This window comes from Lepidochelys kempii, chromosome 3, assembly GCF_965140285.1.
Source record: "Lepidochelys kempii isolate rLepKem1 chromosome 3, rLepKem1.hap1, whole genome shotgun sequence".
Classification (NCBI taxonomy): domain Eukaryota; kingdom Metazoa; phylum Chordata; order Testudines; family Cheloniidae; genus Lepidochelys; species Lepidochelys kempii.
Window position 1 is genome coordinate 109,651,820 of NC_136382.1, and position 16,992 is coordinate 109,668,811.

A 16,992-nucleotide genomic window follows, 5' to 3' on the forward strand; every position below is an offset into this window, starting at 1 on the left:
AGTTTACCTAACTCAAGTCCTGTCCATAGCATCAAAGAACTTTATATGGTTTTGAAAAAAATATTAACCATGTTATGGAAACTGCTTTTAAAACTACGTTAGTACAACCACACAGCTTCTCTGGTAAGTGTGTCATAACATATCCAACATGGTTCTTGAGAGGTAGTCAACTCTGGTAAGGCAGAATAGTGTTTCTGACTAAGGCCTGAATGCAGAAAAGGAAGTAGGCATCTAACTCCTTATTTTAGGCATTTGGATCCTGGTTTCAGCATCACTGCAATACACAACTCTGGCTTCCCCCACCAAATCCTCTAGGCACCGAAACTCACTTGGCACCTAAGTTTTTGTAGTAAAAGTTTCCTTAGTGCCTGTGTTTCTGCCCTGAGCATGTGCATTGCTGCCTCATTTTCAGTGACTGGACACCTATCTCCTGCTTAAGCCACAGAGCAATTCACAACCTGGGGAAGACAGGCATTTGGCTGCCTAAGGTTCATGCAGGGCCTGATGCAATAGGTGTGCTCAGAAGCAATTTACCAGATTGAGCCACTCGGGTGAGTTCACACACAACAGTTGGGGAAGCAGGGAAGAGGAGAAGGACTTCCCTCAGAGCTTTTACCCTAGTACTTAGAGCTAAACCACCTGGGTTTGGGAGACCCCTGGTTCAACTGCCTGCCCCATGTGAGGGGGTGAAGAGATTTGAACTGCAACCTGCCACCTCTCCAAAAAGTGCTCCAACCAGTGGGCTATGGGATAATCTGATGTGACTTTCCCTCAATCTCTCCTGTTGTTGTTGTTGTTGCATTCATGATAAATGACAAAAGAGTAATTGGAGCAGAGAGACTGGACTGGACCTGGTGTTTCCCACTTCCTGGGTGAGCTCTGACCATCAGGTGCTATAGAGTCATTTGAGGAATTCTCGTGCTTGTACTGTCTCCCTCTCCCTCTCCCTCTCTCTCTCTCTCTGGCCGCCCACGTGACTCTTTAAGAGAGAGAGCCAGGGAGAGGGAGGCAGCACAGAGTATGAGAATTACTCTATAACCTTGTGGTTAAAGAGAGAGAAGCCTATATAACTTAGATGGCAAAGTCCCATTTTCAGAAGTGATTTAGGCACTTAGCAGCTCAAGTTCCACTGACTTTCAGTGAGACTTAAGCTCCTATATAATAATAATGTCTTCTGCAGTTTCCACAGTATGCATCCGATGAAGTGAGCTGTAGCTCACGAAAGCTCATGCTCAAATAAATTGGTTAGTCTCTAAGGTGCCACAAGTACTCCTTTTCTTTTTGCAAATACAGACTAACACGGCTGCTACTCTGAAACCTGTCATTAAGCTCCTGTGTGCCTAAATAACTTTTGAAAGGACTTAGCTGTTTAAGTCATGTAGCCCTTGCAACACAGAGTAGAGCAACACCTAAATACCTTTAAAAATCAAAGCCTAAGACTCAATCTGGGTTCTTTCCTTCTCATTCATGAGCACTGCATGCCAGATTCTGTGCAATCTCATTGGTTTAAAATCATGCTCTCAGTTACACCGAAGGAACCCCACTAGATTTCAGTGAGCCAGATTGGCACAGTTGTGTAAAAGGTGGAGGAAGAGGGTGAAAGGAGCCAGTGGATGGTGACCTGTGTCATGTGATATGGAATTATTAATGTCTTATAACGCTGACTCATGTGATGTGACTAAATCCAGGAAATAAAGTTGAGTCTCTTTTTCCACTTCCTGTGTGTCACATTCTTATTATGGGAGCTTTGTCCATATTTGTGCATTACAGTCTATACACTAGGAGAGGACTCTCAGGATAGGATGAGGGTAGTGACAGGATTCCAGATTTTTATAAGGCTGGCCATCACTGCGGCATTTGTACACCTTCCATAAAAAATAAACACAATATATATCTCTCTACTGGCAAAAATAAGTTTTAAGGTATTGTTGGGATTTAAATAAATAGGAATGTGCGTATGTGTGTATGCATTGAGGTGTCTCTGAGCATTCCAACAATAACTCTAAAACAAAGAAATGGGTTTGGTATTTAGGTTTCCTTTGCCCTACTCTGTATTTGTATCCCTTTTGCTCTCTCTCTTACATTGTTTTTTTTTAAGAGAAGGTACTGTGTGTTATGGACCAAGTATAGGTGGTATGTCCTAGTAGTCAGAGCAGCAGTCAGGGCTAGTGGGCAGAGCAGGCATCCAGGTTGGGGAACGAAGCCAAGGGTCAGCAGCAGAGTCCACTGCCAGTTACCAGAGCCAGGCGTCAAGCCAGAGTTAGAGGCAGGAGCCAGGTGATCCTCCAATCAGAGCTCCTGTGGGTGGTGCCTTGGCCAGGGATATAGTCCTAGTAGCATCTCAGCCCACTGGGTTTCAATAGGCATTGGGTGGAGGGCAAGATGCAGCAGCTGTGTGAGGGACGCCCCGACCTTTCCCCCCCAGGCCAGACCTAGGTTCAAGACCCAAGACATCACACTGTTTTGTGTTGTAAAAGCACCTGCCACATTGTGGGACCTACTGAAAACAAATGAAAAATAATAAATCATCCAAAACACCTCTTGGCACTCCAACTGTGTGGAGGAGCATTGGCCACATCCCCAGATGGGCTCGGCTATAATAGCGTAACATTAACTACTCAGCAGATTAACTAGAATGCAGCTGCTCTTCCATCTCTGGCTCTTAATTAACAAGGCTTCTTCCCCAATCCTTGCGGGTTAGAAGAAGGTGACTTCAAGTAATTTGCAATATTTTTTGTAAGTTTTTGAATCCCTATAAATTTACTTAATTATGTATTGAGTGGTATTCTTCTTTTGTTTGAAAATTGAAAAAAAAACAACATCAAAGTTCAGTGCCCAAGTTTGTCATCCAAGATGATGGCAAATGGGAGGAAAAGGGCAACCTTCATGCCATCCTCCCTGTTAAGGGCTTTGGCATGACTAATGCCATCAACATGGCAACAGAACACTGACCAATGGCCTCATTGTGGAAAAAGCAACCCAAGCAATATGGCGCTTTTAGGGCAAACACTGAAAGAGGAAACATATATTCATACCTACATGTATGGCACTTCAAGAAGGCCTTTCTCCTGAAAAATTTAGTACTATCAAACTGTTCTTTGACATATATTTAAATAAAATTTTGTGAGTTCATGCTTACATTTTCATCATCATTTTCTTTCTTTTTAAGTTTTATTTAATTTTATATATTTATTGTCCATGAATACCATGTATTTCTCTGTGCTGTAGCTCCTGGTTCTAATATTCTCAGTACCATCCTGCAGTATTACACTCAAGCATGCATTCCCCAGTTTGTTTGCTCCCCAAGTTAACAAAGAGACAGAGATGGAAAAGGAGCTGAGAAGAATGCAACAATCATGCGGACACAGGAAATAGCGGAGGAGTCAGTAGCTGTGGAGAAGAAGGATCAATAGCTTGAGTTAGTCAAGAGTGGTAACAGCCCTAGCAAACAATTGCCACCCTAGGCTGCCTTCTGTAAACACAGAGCAGCCCAATGTCAAAACCACTTCATTACTCTTGTCTTACCTGAATGTGCTCAGGATATTTGAACTTTGGAGGATTTTGCTGTTGTAATTCACATTCCCGTGTATATAAAGATGCTAAAACAAGCATGGTCCCAGTACACCGATTCCAATCAATCGCACTTACAGTAGCCAAACAGACAAATAGTCTGGCCTAAAGTACTTCAATGTGTCTTAAATCACACTACCATGCTAACTGCTCAAGCATAAAATATGTTCACAACACCAGATTATTTTACTGATCCATTATGTCAAAAGCCTGAAAAATAGAAACAACAGTGCTCGAAGGTGACAAGGAGTGTAACAGATAATCTGAGGTAATAAATCATATTAGGGTTGTTTTTTTCCCAAACCATGGATTTGGCAAACTATAAAAAGTGTAATTTATGTGGACTGACAGATACCAGCAATTTTTGTTTTCGCATGCTGGTAGAGCTAAAATTTGGTGCTATTGTTTGGGCTGCTTGTTCTCTTAGAAGAGAGAGTAATAACAAATTCATATAAGGCTGCCTTCAAGGGACAACTTGTTCAGATACTGACAATATTTGGGAATTGCGAATGAAATGCCTAGAAGTTTGGAGATATAAATTATATTCTCAGAACAGTGAACTATAGCCACAAACTCATAATTATGAATCCCTCAAAAATACATTCCCCTTCTTTTTCACTGGAAACTTACCTGTAAGTAAACTAGGAGGTAGTATTACGTGAAAAGGTATGTTAATTTTATGCACAACCAGGGCCATTTCTGGAATGTATAAAGGCGATTTCACCCATTATGTCAATTTCTTGTTTTTGTTTCTTGATTACTATTGCATGTTTGTTTTACATAATGGACCTGTATTTATTTCTTTTTGTAAATCTGTGCTCTCTTCAAACTCTGTTCACAGGCTACCAGTATCTCTTTCTACATGGATGAGATCCAGACTTGCAAATTTAAAAAAAGAAAAAAAAAAGTTTGCCTGCATTTTGCAATTTTCACCGGGGTCCTAGTGGGGAGCCAGCTGTACTCACTCAATTAGGGTGAACTGCAAAGAAGGGGCAGACAATCCCAGTAAAGTTGGTGGATATTCCAATAAAATTTATCAAGCCAGTATAAAACAGCATCTTTATTACCTCACTGGTTACTCAGAAGTCCAAACAACACAGTTCCCTTAAAGTGATCCAGCCTTAGGCCTCCATTCAGGTACCTAAGTCAAATATGATGATTTTTGAAAATCTTCTTTCATCATATAAAAGAAAAGGTTCTACCTATCCCAAAGAATTGGACACATTACCTCCCAGACTAATGAAAGTTTCAGATCTTACCCAAATACACACTACAGCCAATTCTTATTAACTAAACTAAAATTTATTTTAAAAAAAGAGAGAGAGTATGGTTAAAAGATCAATATGCATACAGACATGAGTTCAATTAATTGAGATTCAGATTCATAGCATAGATGGTGAGCTTTGTAGTTGTAAAGAGTTCTTTCTGAAATAGTTCATAGTTTACAGTCTAACGTCCAAATATATTCAAGGTATACCAGCATAACTGGGACCTTAGTCTTGGGACTCAAACTTCCCCTGATGAAGCCTAAGCAGATCTGAGATGAACAGGATCAGGTTCCAAGGTCTTTTTATACAGTGTTCTAGCATCTACTTGACTGCACAGTCGTGGATAAACAATAGACTTTTGATGTAACTTTTCACTTTCTAAACACTACCAGTAATTAGTTACACAAATTAACAGGGGACAGTTTGCTTGTTCCTGCACCGTTCGCAGATTATTTGCTATACATATTTCAGGGAAGGGGTTGGAATGGGAGCAGGGAAGGGGTGGAAAGAGGCGGGGCAGGGCCTCATGGAAGGGGTGGAGTGGGGGCGGGGCTGGGACAGCAGGGGGGTGGGTATCAGTGATGCGGCCCTCAGGCCAATGTACTAGTCCTCATGTGGCCCTTGTGGTCATTTGAGTTTGAGACCCCTGCTGTAGAGACTCATATTTTCAGCTCTGGAGGTCCCTGGTTCAATTCCCAATTTTGGACAAAAGGGCAGTTGTCAAGATAGCACTTCTTATGCATTGTATGTAGGGAAGAAAGTGATTAGCCATAGCTCTGTGTGCTATTTGTATGGGGGAGCTGGGGAAGCTTCCTCCCTAAACTCTGAAGTATTTATTCCTGGCTCTATTCAGTAACTCTCTGTCAGGAAATGTATTTTTCCCTCCTGTCTTATATTTTTCTGTAGTTTTCATTGTTAGTTGTTAAATTTATTTGTTATACATTATCCCTCATACCACAACTTTTGAATCCTATGGATAGCTTCCTTCCCATCAGTATTTTCACAAATTCATCACTATACATTATGATAGCATTACATTTCCCCCCATGTAATTTTGTCCTCATAGCAGAATAACTGAAAGAAGCAGCTCAGTTTATGATTGATTAGGAAATGTACAATTTCAGTTCCCTTTGGAAATGTGGGTGTTTCAGGCTATATTACTTTGAATAGATCTCATTTCAGGAAATCATAGTTAGATTTGCAAACAACCTATTAGGTCACTCATCCAAACTCTGCCAGTGCAGTATTGGTCCCTACAGTATATTCTTGAATGTTTTGTCCAATCTCACTTTGAATGACTCAAGCAATAAGGCTTCCACTACTTCCTCTGGGAGACTATTCCATGGTCTAATAGATTTCACTGTTAGGAAATATTTCCTGTCACTTGGCCTACATTTTCTTATGCTCAGATTCATCTAGTTATTTGTAGTTATACTTCTCTAGACCTCCCTTAACAGGACCTTTTCCTTCCTTGATACTTATACCCTTCAGTAAATTGTAGATGGTTAACAAAAAGAAAAGGAGTACTTGTGGCACCTTAGAGACTAACCAATTTATTTGAGCATGAGCTTTCGTGAGCTACAGCTCACTTCATTGGATGCATACTGTGGAAACTGCAGAAGACATTATATACACAGAGACCATAAAACAATACCTCCTCCCACCCCACTCTCCTGCTGGTAATAGCTTATCTAAAGTGATCATCAAGTTGGGCCATTTCCAGCACAAATCCAGGTTTTCTCACCCTCCGCCCTCCCACACACAAACTCACTCTCCTGCTGGTAATAGCCCATCCAAAGTGACCACTCTCTTTAAAATGTGTATGATAATCAAGGTGGGGTTAACGGATCTCTTTGGTCATCATTTGGCCAAGGTAAAACATTTTTAGCTCTTGTAATCTTTCCGTATAAGTAGGCCATCTGATTGGTGGGGAGATTATTTTTGATTAAATGCTGTCTTAAAAGAAGCAAAGAGGAAAAAATGCATTAGCATCGTGGAGTTTCAGGGGACCCAAAATCTTATTTTTAAAATCAAAATGTTTAGGTTTTTTGAGTTTTAAGTAGAAGTGGAGAGTTTCCCCAAAGAACTTAAATTTTTTTTTCTAACTCTAACAATTTATCATGTATCATGGCTGGCATCATCAGTGCATGTTTTGGAATGTTGCTTGATCTATGTTTTGCACTAGTTTTTAAGAAAAATGTGTGCCTCTGCAGTATGTGCGGAGGGAGCTGTGGCAGCAGCAATAACACAAGCTGTTCCGTTAGTGTGGTGATGACACAGGATGCTCAGTGGGCATTTGAAGGCCTGTTTGCTAATTTACAGCCAGTAGTGAGAAAATTGAGCTTCTGGAATTCTGCAACAGCATCACCAGACAGCTCAGGTAAGATAGCCAGGTGGAGAAAAAATGGAGGGAAGGATTCTTGGGGTAGAAATAATTTTTTCATGTTGAATCCGAACAACAGACCCCTCACTTGTAAATCAGTCCCTCCAACCATTTAATCATTTATGTTGTATTTTTCTGAATTCCCTCTGACTGGTATCATAGAGTCCAGAAATATATTGTTGTCTCACTTGCTTTTTGTTTTTGTTTTTTTCTTCCATATTGCAAGTTCATATCCACTACCATCCTTGTAGGGTTTTCTAAGGTCCCTATTCTGCCAAGACTTGTGCATATATTTAATTATATTTTGCAGAATCTGTACCCAAGTAATTTTTTCCTATTTAATATAATAATGCTTAGCTCTTACATAACACTGTATAAACATGAACTAATAATCCTCATATTGGAATCTCCCTGTTGGACTGGTAACATTGAGAGGTTAAGTGACTTTCCCAAAGTGACACAATGAATCACTATCGGAGCTGAGATTTGACTTGAGGAGTTCCTTGCTGACTGTCCAGCACTATGCTCCATCTCTATGGTCCTGATTCAGTAAAACACTTAAAAACACGTATGTAACTTTAGGAACACACTTAAGTGCTTGGATGACTCAGAGTCTTTATCTGTATCTCTATTGCATCTGATGATCTGTGTATTTATAGTCTTCAAGATTGGATTTTATTTCCATGCAGGTTATCCAGGCTGTCTTTTTTGGGATCTGCGTATTGACTGATCTCTCCAGTCTTCTCACCAAAGGAAGTGACAGCCAAGAACAAGAAAGACAGTTAAAAAAGCTCATTTCCCTCCGTGACTGGATGATGGCTGTTTTAGCCTTTCCTGTTGGAGTTGTAAGTATGGTGCTAAGCAGTTAATTTCACTGCCATGCAGGTGCATCATTTAACTTGTTCATTGTTTCCTGACTGTAAAAAGATTGACATGATTAGCAAAAGGGATAAATGACTGAAAAAAGGGGGAAATGGGAGCACAGTTTTGTCACACTTTAGTTATCCTGAAGATAACTTTCAGTTACTTTTTAATTTCATTTTTTAAAAATAATCCACTGTTGAGGCATCTGGATTCATGATATAAATAAAATGTACTTACACATTAGGACGGGGTGGACAAACTACGGCCAGTGAGCCGTTTTAAGCTGGCCCACGAACTCCTGCTGGGGAGCAAGGTCTGGTGCTTGCCCCGCTCCAGCCGTGGGGTCCAGGTCGGGGGCCACACCATGTGGCTCAGCCCTGCTCCAGCCGGGGCGTGGCCCTGCTCCAGGGCGCACAGTTGGGGGCTACACCGCATGGCTCCCGGAAGCAGCTGCGTGGCCCCACTCTGAAGGTTGGGGGCCACTTCATGCACACGAGCCGGAGAAGGGATATGCCGCTGCTTCCGAGAGCTGCTTGAGGTAAGCGCCACTCAGAGCCTGCACCCCTGAGCCTCTCCCCATCCCCCAACCCCCTGCCCTGCCCTGATCTCCCTCCTGCTCTCCAAACCGCTCGATTCCAGCACGGAGCACCCTCCTGCACTACAAACCTCTCATCCACAGCCTCACCCCAGAGCCCTCACCCACAGCTAGAACTTGCACCCCTTCGTGCACCCCTGCCCCAGTCCTGATCCCCCTCCCGCCTTCCAAACCCCTCAGTCCCAGCCCAGAGCACCCTCCTACACCCTAAACTCCTCATTCCCACCCCTACCCCAGAGCCTGCACCCCCAACCAGAGCCTTCACTCCCTCCCACACCCGAACCCACATGTTGTGAGCATTCATGGTCTGCCATACAATTTCTATTCCCCAGTGTGGCCATCAGGCCAAAAAGTTTGCCCATCCCTGCATTAGGGTCTTGATCCTTTGCAAGTATGAGGTAGGTTGGCATGTAGACTGTTTGGGATTCAAGTTGGATTCTTTCTATATTGCACATCATCATCAGTGATAGAAGCTCTGCCCTCCATGGGTTTGCACAAGTGTAACTGACTGGAGTTTGCTAAGCAATTCTGTTGATGATGCAAAAGAGAGTAGAATCTAGCACTCTCCCTGTTAGCCCTTGGGCTCTTCAGAGCTAAGAGGAGTAAAAACATGTTTTTGTCATTAAGGTGCACTAGTTTCTCTCCAACACACAGAGGGGGCAGAGTAAGAAGGCATTTATGAGTACTTTTCAGAGTAAAACTGCTCTTCTGTGGCTCTTAAATCAATGGGACTTTTGCCATTGACTACAGTGGTGCAGGATTGGGCATGACGCAACTCAGATTGCCAGTGCTTTCCACCCAAAACTTGGACCAGGTTAGCAGAAGATTTGTGAACCTTACAATAAGCGCAGGCCCAAATTGTCAAGCTGTAATGAGACTGGAAATCATGCCTCATTTTTTGTTTCTTTATGAAAGTTTGCCAGTTCTAATTGCAACCTTGTGAACCACTGTTCGCCTTGTACTGTCTTCTAGCTATACTGTACTGTATGAGGTCTCATTGTCGACAATGTTTCATAACAACTAGGTATCTGTTGTAACTTTACAGTTAACACACCAATTTAAAATATCAAATTTTATATACTTCATCAGGCTTTGTTCAAATCCTTAGTGTGATATTTTACAGTCCACTCCATGAAGAAATACAGAATGCTTGTGCAAGGTTATAAAATATAAAACACATGTACAGCATTGTACAGGTGTTCCCTTCCCAGAACACCCAGTTGGTAGCCTTAAATTACTCATTAGCCATTGCTAAGGGTAACTGCTGCTATTCGTATTGGGTTAACTGGCTGCAATTTTTCTACTATGACATAAGAAACACACAGTAATAATTAATGTACTTTTAAAAAATACCTGGAAATAAACAGGCTTGCAAAATATCATTTTTTACAATTATATTTTGAGGAAGATTGGGAGTTATGTAGTAGTTGTGACTGTGACTGATAACAGATGCTTTTCCTGCTGTTGTTACTAGAAAAGAGAGAGCCCCTTAAGAACAGCATTACATTATTTTAAAGTTTTTAATTGATTCTTTTTGGGAAAAAACTCACCATATTAGCTTTTACACACATCAAGAGACACATTCTCCTGCCTTTTCTGGCTCTCTCGCCAGCAATTCAGTATCCACAATGCCACTTACGATACTATGTTTCTCTCTCCTCTGTTTTAACTCTCTGCTGGCTTTTGTGTACTCCTTCAGTACCTCCTCTCATATTCCCAGCACTGAAACTTTTTAAGACCATTTGAGGCCTCCTGTGAAGACATTAGCTACAGCTTCTGTTGGCAGTAGCTGCAGTTTCTAAGCATTCGGAGCTATATCTATTTTTTTTTTCTTTCAGGCGTTACTTGTTTTGCCATCTGTGGAGGAGGAGCTAGCAAGCATTGTAAGCACTCTCTAAATGAGATGTACAAATGAGCATTCTCTAAATTAACCAGTTCCTAGGGGATATACTTCACACATGGGAACTAGCTGGTTTCCTAAGGGTTAAAACACACACAAATGTCCTGTTGTCTTGTCTTTGTTGGTTAGTTATCCTGAACTGGAAATGGCCCTTAGGGGCTGGGTGTGTGTCCCTGAGTTCTATTGTCAAAGAAACCGAGAAAATAACTAGCTAAGTATATTGTAAATATAGTCTTTCTCTCTTTTTTTTTTTCCTAAAGGTGACCTCCAGATAGGGAACAAAATGTCTTTGCTTCATTTTTTGCTCTTAATTTTGTACAAAGAAGGCCTAAAAAGATTTTGTTGTTCCCGTCTCTCCTGGCTGCTGGGAGACAAACAGTAGAGCCTCCGAATGTAACACTCAGCAGCCAGACTCAGACTTTTCTGAATGTCTGGTCCTTCACCAATCAAGAGTCCCTCCTGAAACCTGACTCTTTCTCCGATTCATCAGTTACCACTCACTGGGTATGTCTACACTACGGAATAAGGTCGAATTTATAGAAGTCGGTTTTTTAGAAATCGGTTTTATATATTCGAGTGTGTGTGTCCCCACAGAAAATGCTCTAAGTGCATTAAGTGCATTAACTCGGTGGAGTGCTTCCACAGTACTGAGGCTAGAGTCGACTTCCGGAGCGTTGCACTGTGGGTAGCTATCCCACAGTTCCCGCAGTCTCCGCTGCCCATTGGAATTCTGGGTTGAGATCCCAATGTCCGATGGGGCTAAAACATTGTCGTGGGTGGTTCTGGGTACATATCGTCAGGCCCCCGTTCCCTCCCTCCCTCCGTGAAAGCAAGGGCAGACAATCGTTTCGTGCCTTTTTTCCTGAGTTACCTGTGCAGACGCCATACCACGGCAAGCATGGAGCCCGTTCAGATAACCGTCACCGTATGTCTCCTGGGTGCTGGCAGACGCGGTACAGCATTGCTACACAGTAGCAGCAACCCATTGCCTTCTGGCAGCAGACGGTGCAATACGACTGGTAGCCGTCCTCGTCGTGTCCGAGGTGCTCCTGGCCACGTCGGCTGGGAGCTCCTGCGCAGACATGGGCGCAGGGACTAAATTTGGAGTGACTTGACCAGGTCATTCTCTTTAGTCCTGCAGTCAGTCCTATTGAACCGTCTTATGGTGAGCAGGCAGGCAATACGGATTGCTAGCAGTCGTACTGTACCATCTTCTGCCGGGCAGGCAAGAGGTGAGGATGGCTAGCAGTCGTACTGTACCATCTTCTGCCGAGCAGCCATGAGATGTGGATGGCATGCAGTCCTTCTGCACCGTCTGCTGCTAGCCAAAGATGTAAAAGATAGATGGAGTGGATCAAAACAAGAAATAGACCAGATTTGTTTTGTACTCATTTGCTTCCCCCCCTCCCCTGTCTAGGGGACTCATTCCTCTAGGTCACACTGCAGTCACTCATAGAGAAGGTGCAGCGAGGTAAATCTAGGCATGTATCAATCAGAGGCCAGACTAACCTCCTTGTTCCAATAAGAACAATAACTTAGGTGCACCATTTCTTATTGGAACCCTCCGTGAAGTCTTGCCTGAAATACTCCTTGAGGTAAAGCCACCCCCTTTGTTGATTTTAGCTCCCTGAAGCCAACCCTGTAAGCCGTCTCGTCAGTCGCCCCTCCCTCCATCAGAGCAACAGCAGACAATCGTTCCGCACCTTTTTTCTGTACGGACGCCATACCAAGGCAAGCATGGAGGCCGCTCAACTCACTTTGGCAATTAGGAGCACATTAAACACCACATGCATTATCCAGCAGTATATGCAGCACCAGAACCTGGCAAAGCGATACCGGGCGAGGAGGCGACGTCAGCGTGGTCACGTGAGTGATCAGGACATGGACACAGATTTCTCTGAAAGCATGGGCCCTGCCAATGCATGCATCATGGTGCTAATGGGGCAGGTTCATGCTGTGGAACGCCGATTCTGGGCTCGAGAAACAAGCACAGACTGGTGGGACCGCATAGTGTTGCAGGTCTGGGACGATTCCCAGTGGCTGCGAAACTTTCGCATGCGTAAGGGCACTTTCATGGAACTTTGTGACTTGCTTTCCCCTGCCCTGAAGCGCATGAATACCAAGATGAGAGCAGCCCTCACAGTTGAGAAGCGAGTGGCGATAGCCCTATGGAAGCTTGCAACGCCAGACAGCTACCGGTCAGTTGGGAATCAATTTGGAGTGGGCAAATCTACTGTTGGGGTTGCTGTGATGCAAGTAGCCCAAGCAATCAAAGATCTGCTGATATCAAGGGTAGTGACCCTGGGAAATGTGCAGGTCATAGTAGATGACTTTGCTGCAATGGGATTCCCTAACTGTGGTGGGGCCATAGACGGAACCCATATCCCTATCTTGGCACCGGAGCACCAAGCCGCCGAGTACATAAACTGCAAGGGGTACTTTTCAATAGTGCTGCAAGCTCTGGGATGCAGAGGGAAAGGTACATGACGCTCGCATCTTCAGGAACTCTGGTCTGTTTCAAAAGCTGCAGGAAGGGACTTTATTCCCAGACCAGAAAATAACTGTTGGGGATGTTGAAATGCCTATATGTATCCTTGGGGACCCAGCCTACCCCTTCATGCCATGGCTCATGAAGCCATACACAGGCAGCCTGGACAGTAGTCAGGAGCTGTTCAACTACAGGCTGAGCAAGTGCAGAATGGTGGTAGAATGTGCATTTGGACGTTTAAAGGCGCGCTGGTGCAGTTTACTGACTTGCTTAGACCTCAGCGAAACTAATATTCCCACTGTTATTACTGCTTGCTGTGTGCTCCACAATATTTGTGAGAGTAAGGGGGAGACGTTTATGGCGGGGTGGGAGGTTGAGGCAAATCGCCTGGCTGCTGGTTACGCGCAGCCAAACACCAGGGCGGTTAGAAGAGCACAGGAGGGCGCGGTTCGCATCAGAGAAGCTTTGAAAACCAGTTTCATGACTGGCCAGGCTACGGTGTGAAAGTTCTGTTTGTTTCTCCTTAATGAAACCCCCCGCCCCTTGGTTCACTCTACTTCCCTGTAAGCTAACCACCCTCCCCTCCTCCCTTCGATCACCACTTGCAGAGGCAATAAAGTCATTGTTGCTTCACATTCATGCATTCTTTATTCATTCATCACACAAATAGGGGGATGACTACCAAGGTAGCCCAGGAGGGGTGGTGGAGGAGGGAAGGAAAATGCCACACAGCACTTTAAAAGTTTGCAACTTTAAAGTTTATTGAATGCCAGCCTTCTTTTTTTTGGGCAATCCTCTGTTGCGGAGTGCCTGGTTGGCTGGTGGCCCCCCCACTGCGTTCTTGGGTGTCTGGGTGTGGAGACTATGGAACTTGGGGAGGAGGGCGGTTGGTTACACAGGGGCTGTAGTGGCAGTCTGTGCTCCAGCTGCCTTTGCTGCAGCTCAACCATACACTGGAGCATACTGGTTTGGTCCTGCAGCAGCCTCAGCATTGAATCCTGCCTCCTCTCATCACGCTGCCACCACATTTGAGCTTCAGCCCTGTCTTCAGCCCGCCACTTAGTCTCTTCAGCCCGCCACTTACTCTCTTCAGCCCACCACCTCTCCTCCCGGTCATTTTGTGCTTTCCTGCACTCTGACATTATTTGCCTTCATGCATTCGTCTGTGCTCTGTCAGTGTGGGAGGACAGCATGAGCTCGGAGAACATTTCATCTCGAGTGTGTTTTTTTTTTCTTTCTAATCTTCACTAGCCTCTGGGAAGGAGAAGATCCTGTGATCATTGAAATACATGCAGCTGGTGGAGAAAAAAAAAAGGGACAGTGGTATTTAAAAAGACACATTTTATAAAACAGTGGCTACATTCTTTCAGGGTAAACCTTGCTGTTAACATTACATACATAGCACATGTGCTTTCGTTACAAGGTCGCATTTTGTTTCCCCCCACCCCGTGGCTACCCCCTCAACCCTCCCCGTGGCTAACAGCGGGGAACATTTCTGTTTAGCCACAGGCAAACAGCCCAATAGGAACGGGCTCCTCTGAGTGTCCGCTGAAGAAAAGCACTCTATTTCAACCAGGTAACCGTGAATTATATCTCACTCTCCTGAGGATAACACAGAGAGATAAAGAACGGATGTTGTTTGAACGCCAGCAAACATACACTGCAATGCTTTGTTGTACAATGATTCCCGAGTACGTGTTACTGGCCTGGAGTGGTAAAGTGTCCTACCATGAAGGACGCAGTAAGGCTGCCCTCCCCAGAAACCTTTTGCAAAGGCTTTGGGAGTGCATCCAGGAGAGCCGCGAATGCCAGGGCAAAGTAATCCTTTCACATGCTTGCTTTTAAACCATGTATAGTATTTTAAAAGGTACACTCACCGGAGGTCCCTTCTCCGCCTGCCGGGTCCAGGAGGCAGCCTTGGGTGGGTTCAGGGGGTACTGGCTCCAGGTCCAGGGTTAGAAACAGTTCCTGGCTGTCGGGAAAACCGGTTTCTCCGCTTGTTTGCTGTGAGCTATCTACAACCTCATCATCATCATCTTCTTCATCCCCAAAACCTGCTTCCGTGTTGCCTCCATCTCCATTGAAGGAGTCAAACAACACGGCTGGGGTAGTGGTGGCTGAACCTCCTAAAATGGCATGCAGCTCATCATAGAAGCGGCATGTTTGGGGCTCTGACCCGGAGCGGCCGTTCGCCTCTCTGGTTTTCTGGTAGGCTTGCCTCAGCTCCTTCAGTTTCACGCGGCAGTGCTTCAGGTCCCTGTTATGGCCTCTGTCCTTCATGCCCTGGGAAATTTTGACAAAGGTTTTGGCATTTCGAAAACTGGAACGGAGTTCTGATAGCACAGATTCCTCTCCCCATACAGCGATCAGATCCCGTACCTCCTGTTCGGTCCATGCTGGAGCTCTTTTGCGATTCTGGGACTCCATCATGGTCACCTCTGCTGATGAGCTCTGCATGGTCACCTGCAGCTTGCCACGCTGGCCAATCAGGAAATGAGATTCAAAAGTTCGCGGTTCTTTTCCTGTCTACCTGGCCAGTGCATCTGAGTTGAGAGCGCTGTCCAGAGCGGTCACAATGGAGAACTCTGGGATAGCTCCCAGAGGCCAATACCGTCGAATTGTGTCCACAGTACCCCAAATTCGAGCCGGCAAGATCGATTTAAGTGCTAATCCACTTGTCAGGGGTGGAGTAAGGAAATCGATTTTAAGAGCCCTTTAAGTCAAAATAAAGGGCTTCATCATGTGGACGGGTGCAGGTTTACATAGATTTAACGCTGCTAAATTCGACCTAAAGTCCTATTGTAGACCAGGGCACTGTGGTGTTAACCAGTAGGGAGAGGGATAACAAAATATAGGAAGGCAGATTCTGGCACATTCACTTGAGTGGGGCTACTTGTAGAATAAGATACTATGCAGTGTGATTAAGGGTGTGCCCACAAGTAGCTTAGGTCTAATGCCATTATTGTTCTGCAAATATATAAAATATGAAAATATGCAGTGAGGTCTTTATACGTCAGAGGCTGTAGAGAAATTATTATACAACAGAGAAAAATTAAAATTCCCTAACTTCCCCTATTCTCTCAACAGCTTCCTCCTTACAGAAAACAGTACTGGAAAGCAGGTTTCCTTGACAAGTGCCCAAACAGCTCTCTAAAGGGCTTCTCAGTGGTTTACATTAGGGGCATGTGGGAATCTCAAAATAGAAAATTAAACAGATGTGAATAAAATGCTAATTAGATTTCTGATTGAAACCAGAGTGGTCATGCTTAAAAACTTGTCAGTGGCCTTACACAGCTAAATTAATGTTACATAAATATTTTGTGTTATTCTGTGTTCTTTATACAGAATAATTCATATATTGGGATAAAGTTATTCAAGGAAGAATTGGAAAGTTTTTAAGTGCAATAACTGCAGTTCTGAGAATTATTCTAAATAATTGGCTCTCAGTTTCCTGCTTTCTAAAGTCTTCAAAATGGATTGGTCTGAAAAATAGATGAGAAAGCAGGTTTCCACTCCCAAGTCAAACAATGATGTGTGTAGTGGGGAAAAAACCCTAACAAAACACAGCTTTTTATTTATAGTGCCTCCTCATAAATAAGTATCACAGTTAAGCCATCGGGGTAGCCTGGTCAACATCCTCCTCCCTCCCCACAAAAAACAAAACCAACCTTTCCCCCCCCCCCAAGTAAAACACAACAACAGCAATGGAAACAATAGCCAGAAGATATGCAAAACCTTGCCTCTTTTGTGTTATGTTCTATATTTCTCCAGCTGCTCAAATGAAACATGAGCTGTTTTAGGAGCATAAAAAAAAAAACATACGAGCTTGTTAGATGGAACCAATAACCATCACTGACTACCTTGTTGTCCTTTTTAATAGGACTTTTAGTGATAGATTTTCTGTTTTTATTTAATGAAACCAGA

The 16,992-nt window shown here is 43.9% G+C and overlaps 1 protein-coding gene across 6 annotated transcripts in view; it reads left to right on the plus strand.

Moving 5' to 3' along the window:
- AIG1 (androgen induced 1) overlaps positions 1 to 16,992 on the plus strand; it is a 192,903-nt gene that overhangs the window by 41,288 nt on the left and 134,623 nt on the right. For 4 of the 6 annotated variants that reach the window (XR_012158065.2, XR_012158066.2, XM_073337496.2 and 1 more), the window contains exon 2: positions 7,911 to 8,066. Coding sequence is in view for 2 of the 6 variants with exons in the window: in XM_073337496.2 (XP_073193597.1) it covers positions 7,911 to 8,066 (156 nt within the window). In the remaining 4 variants the exon portion in view is untranslated. Of the gene's footprint in view, positions 1 to 7,910; positions 8,067 to 10,840; positions 11,085 to 12,203; positions 13,676 to 16,992 lie in introns of those variants that run through there. The other 2 variants (XR_012158067.2, XM_073337497.1) reach the window with 2 other exon arrangements.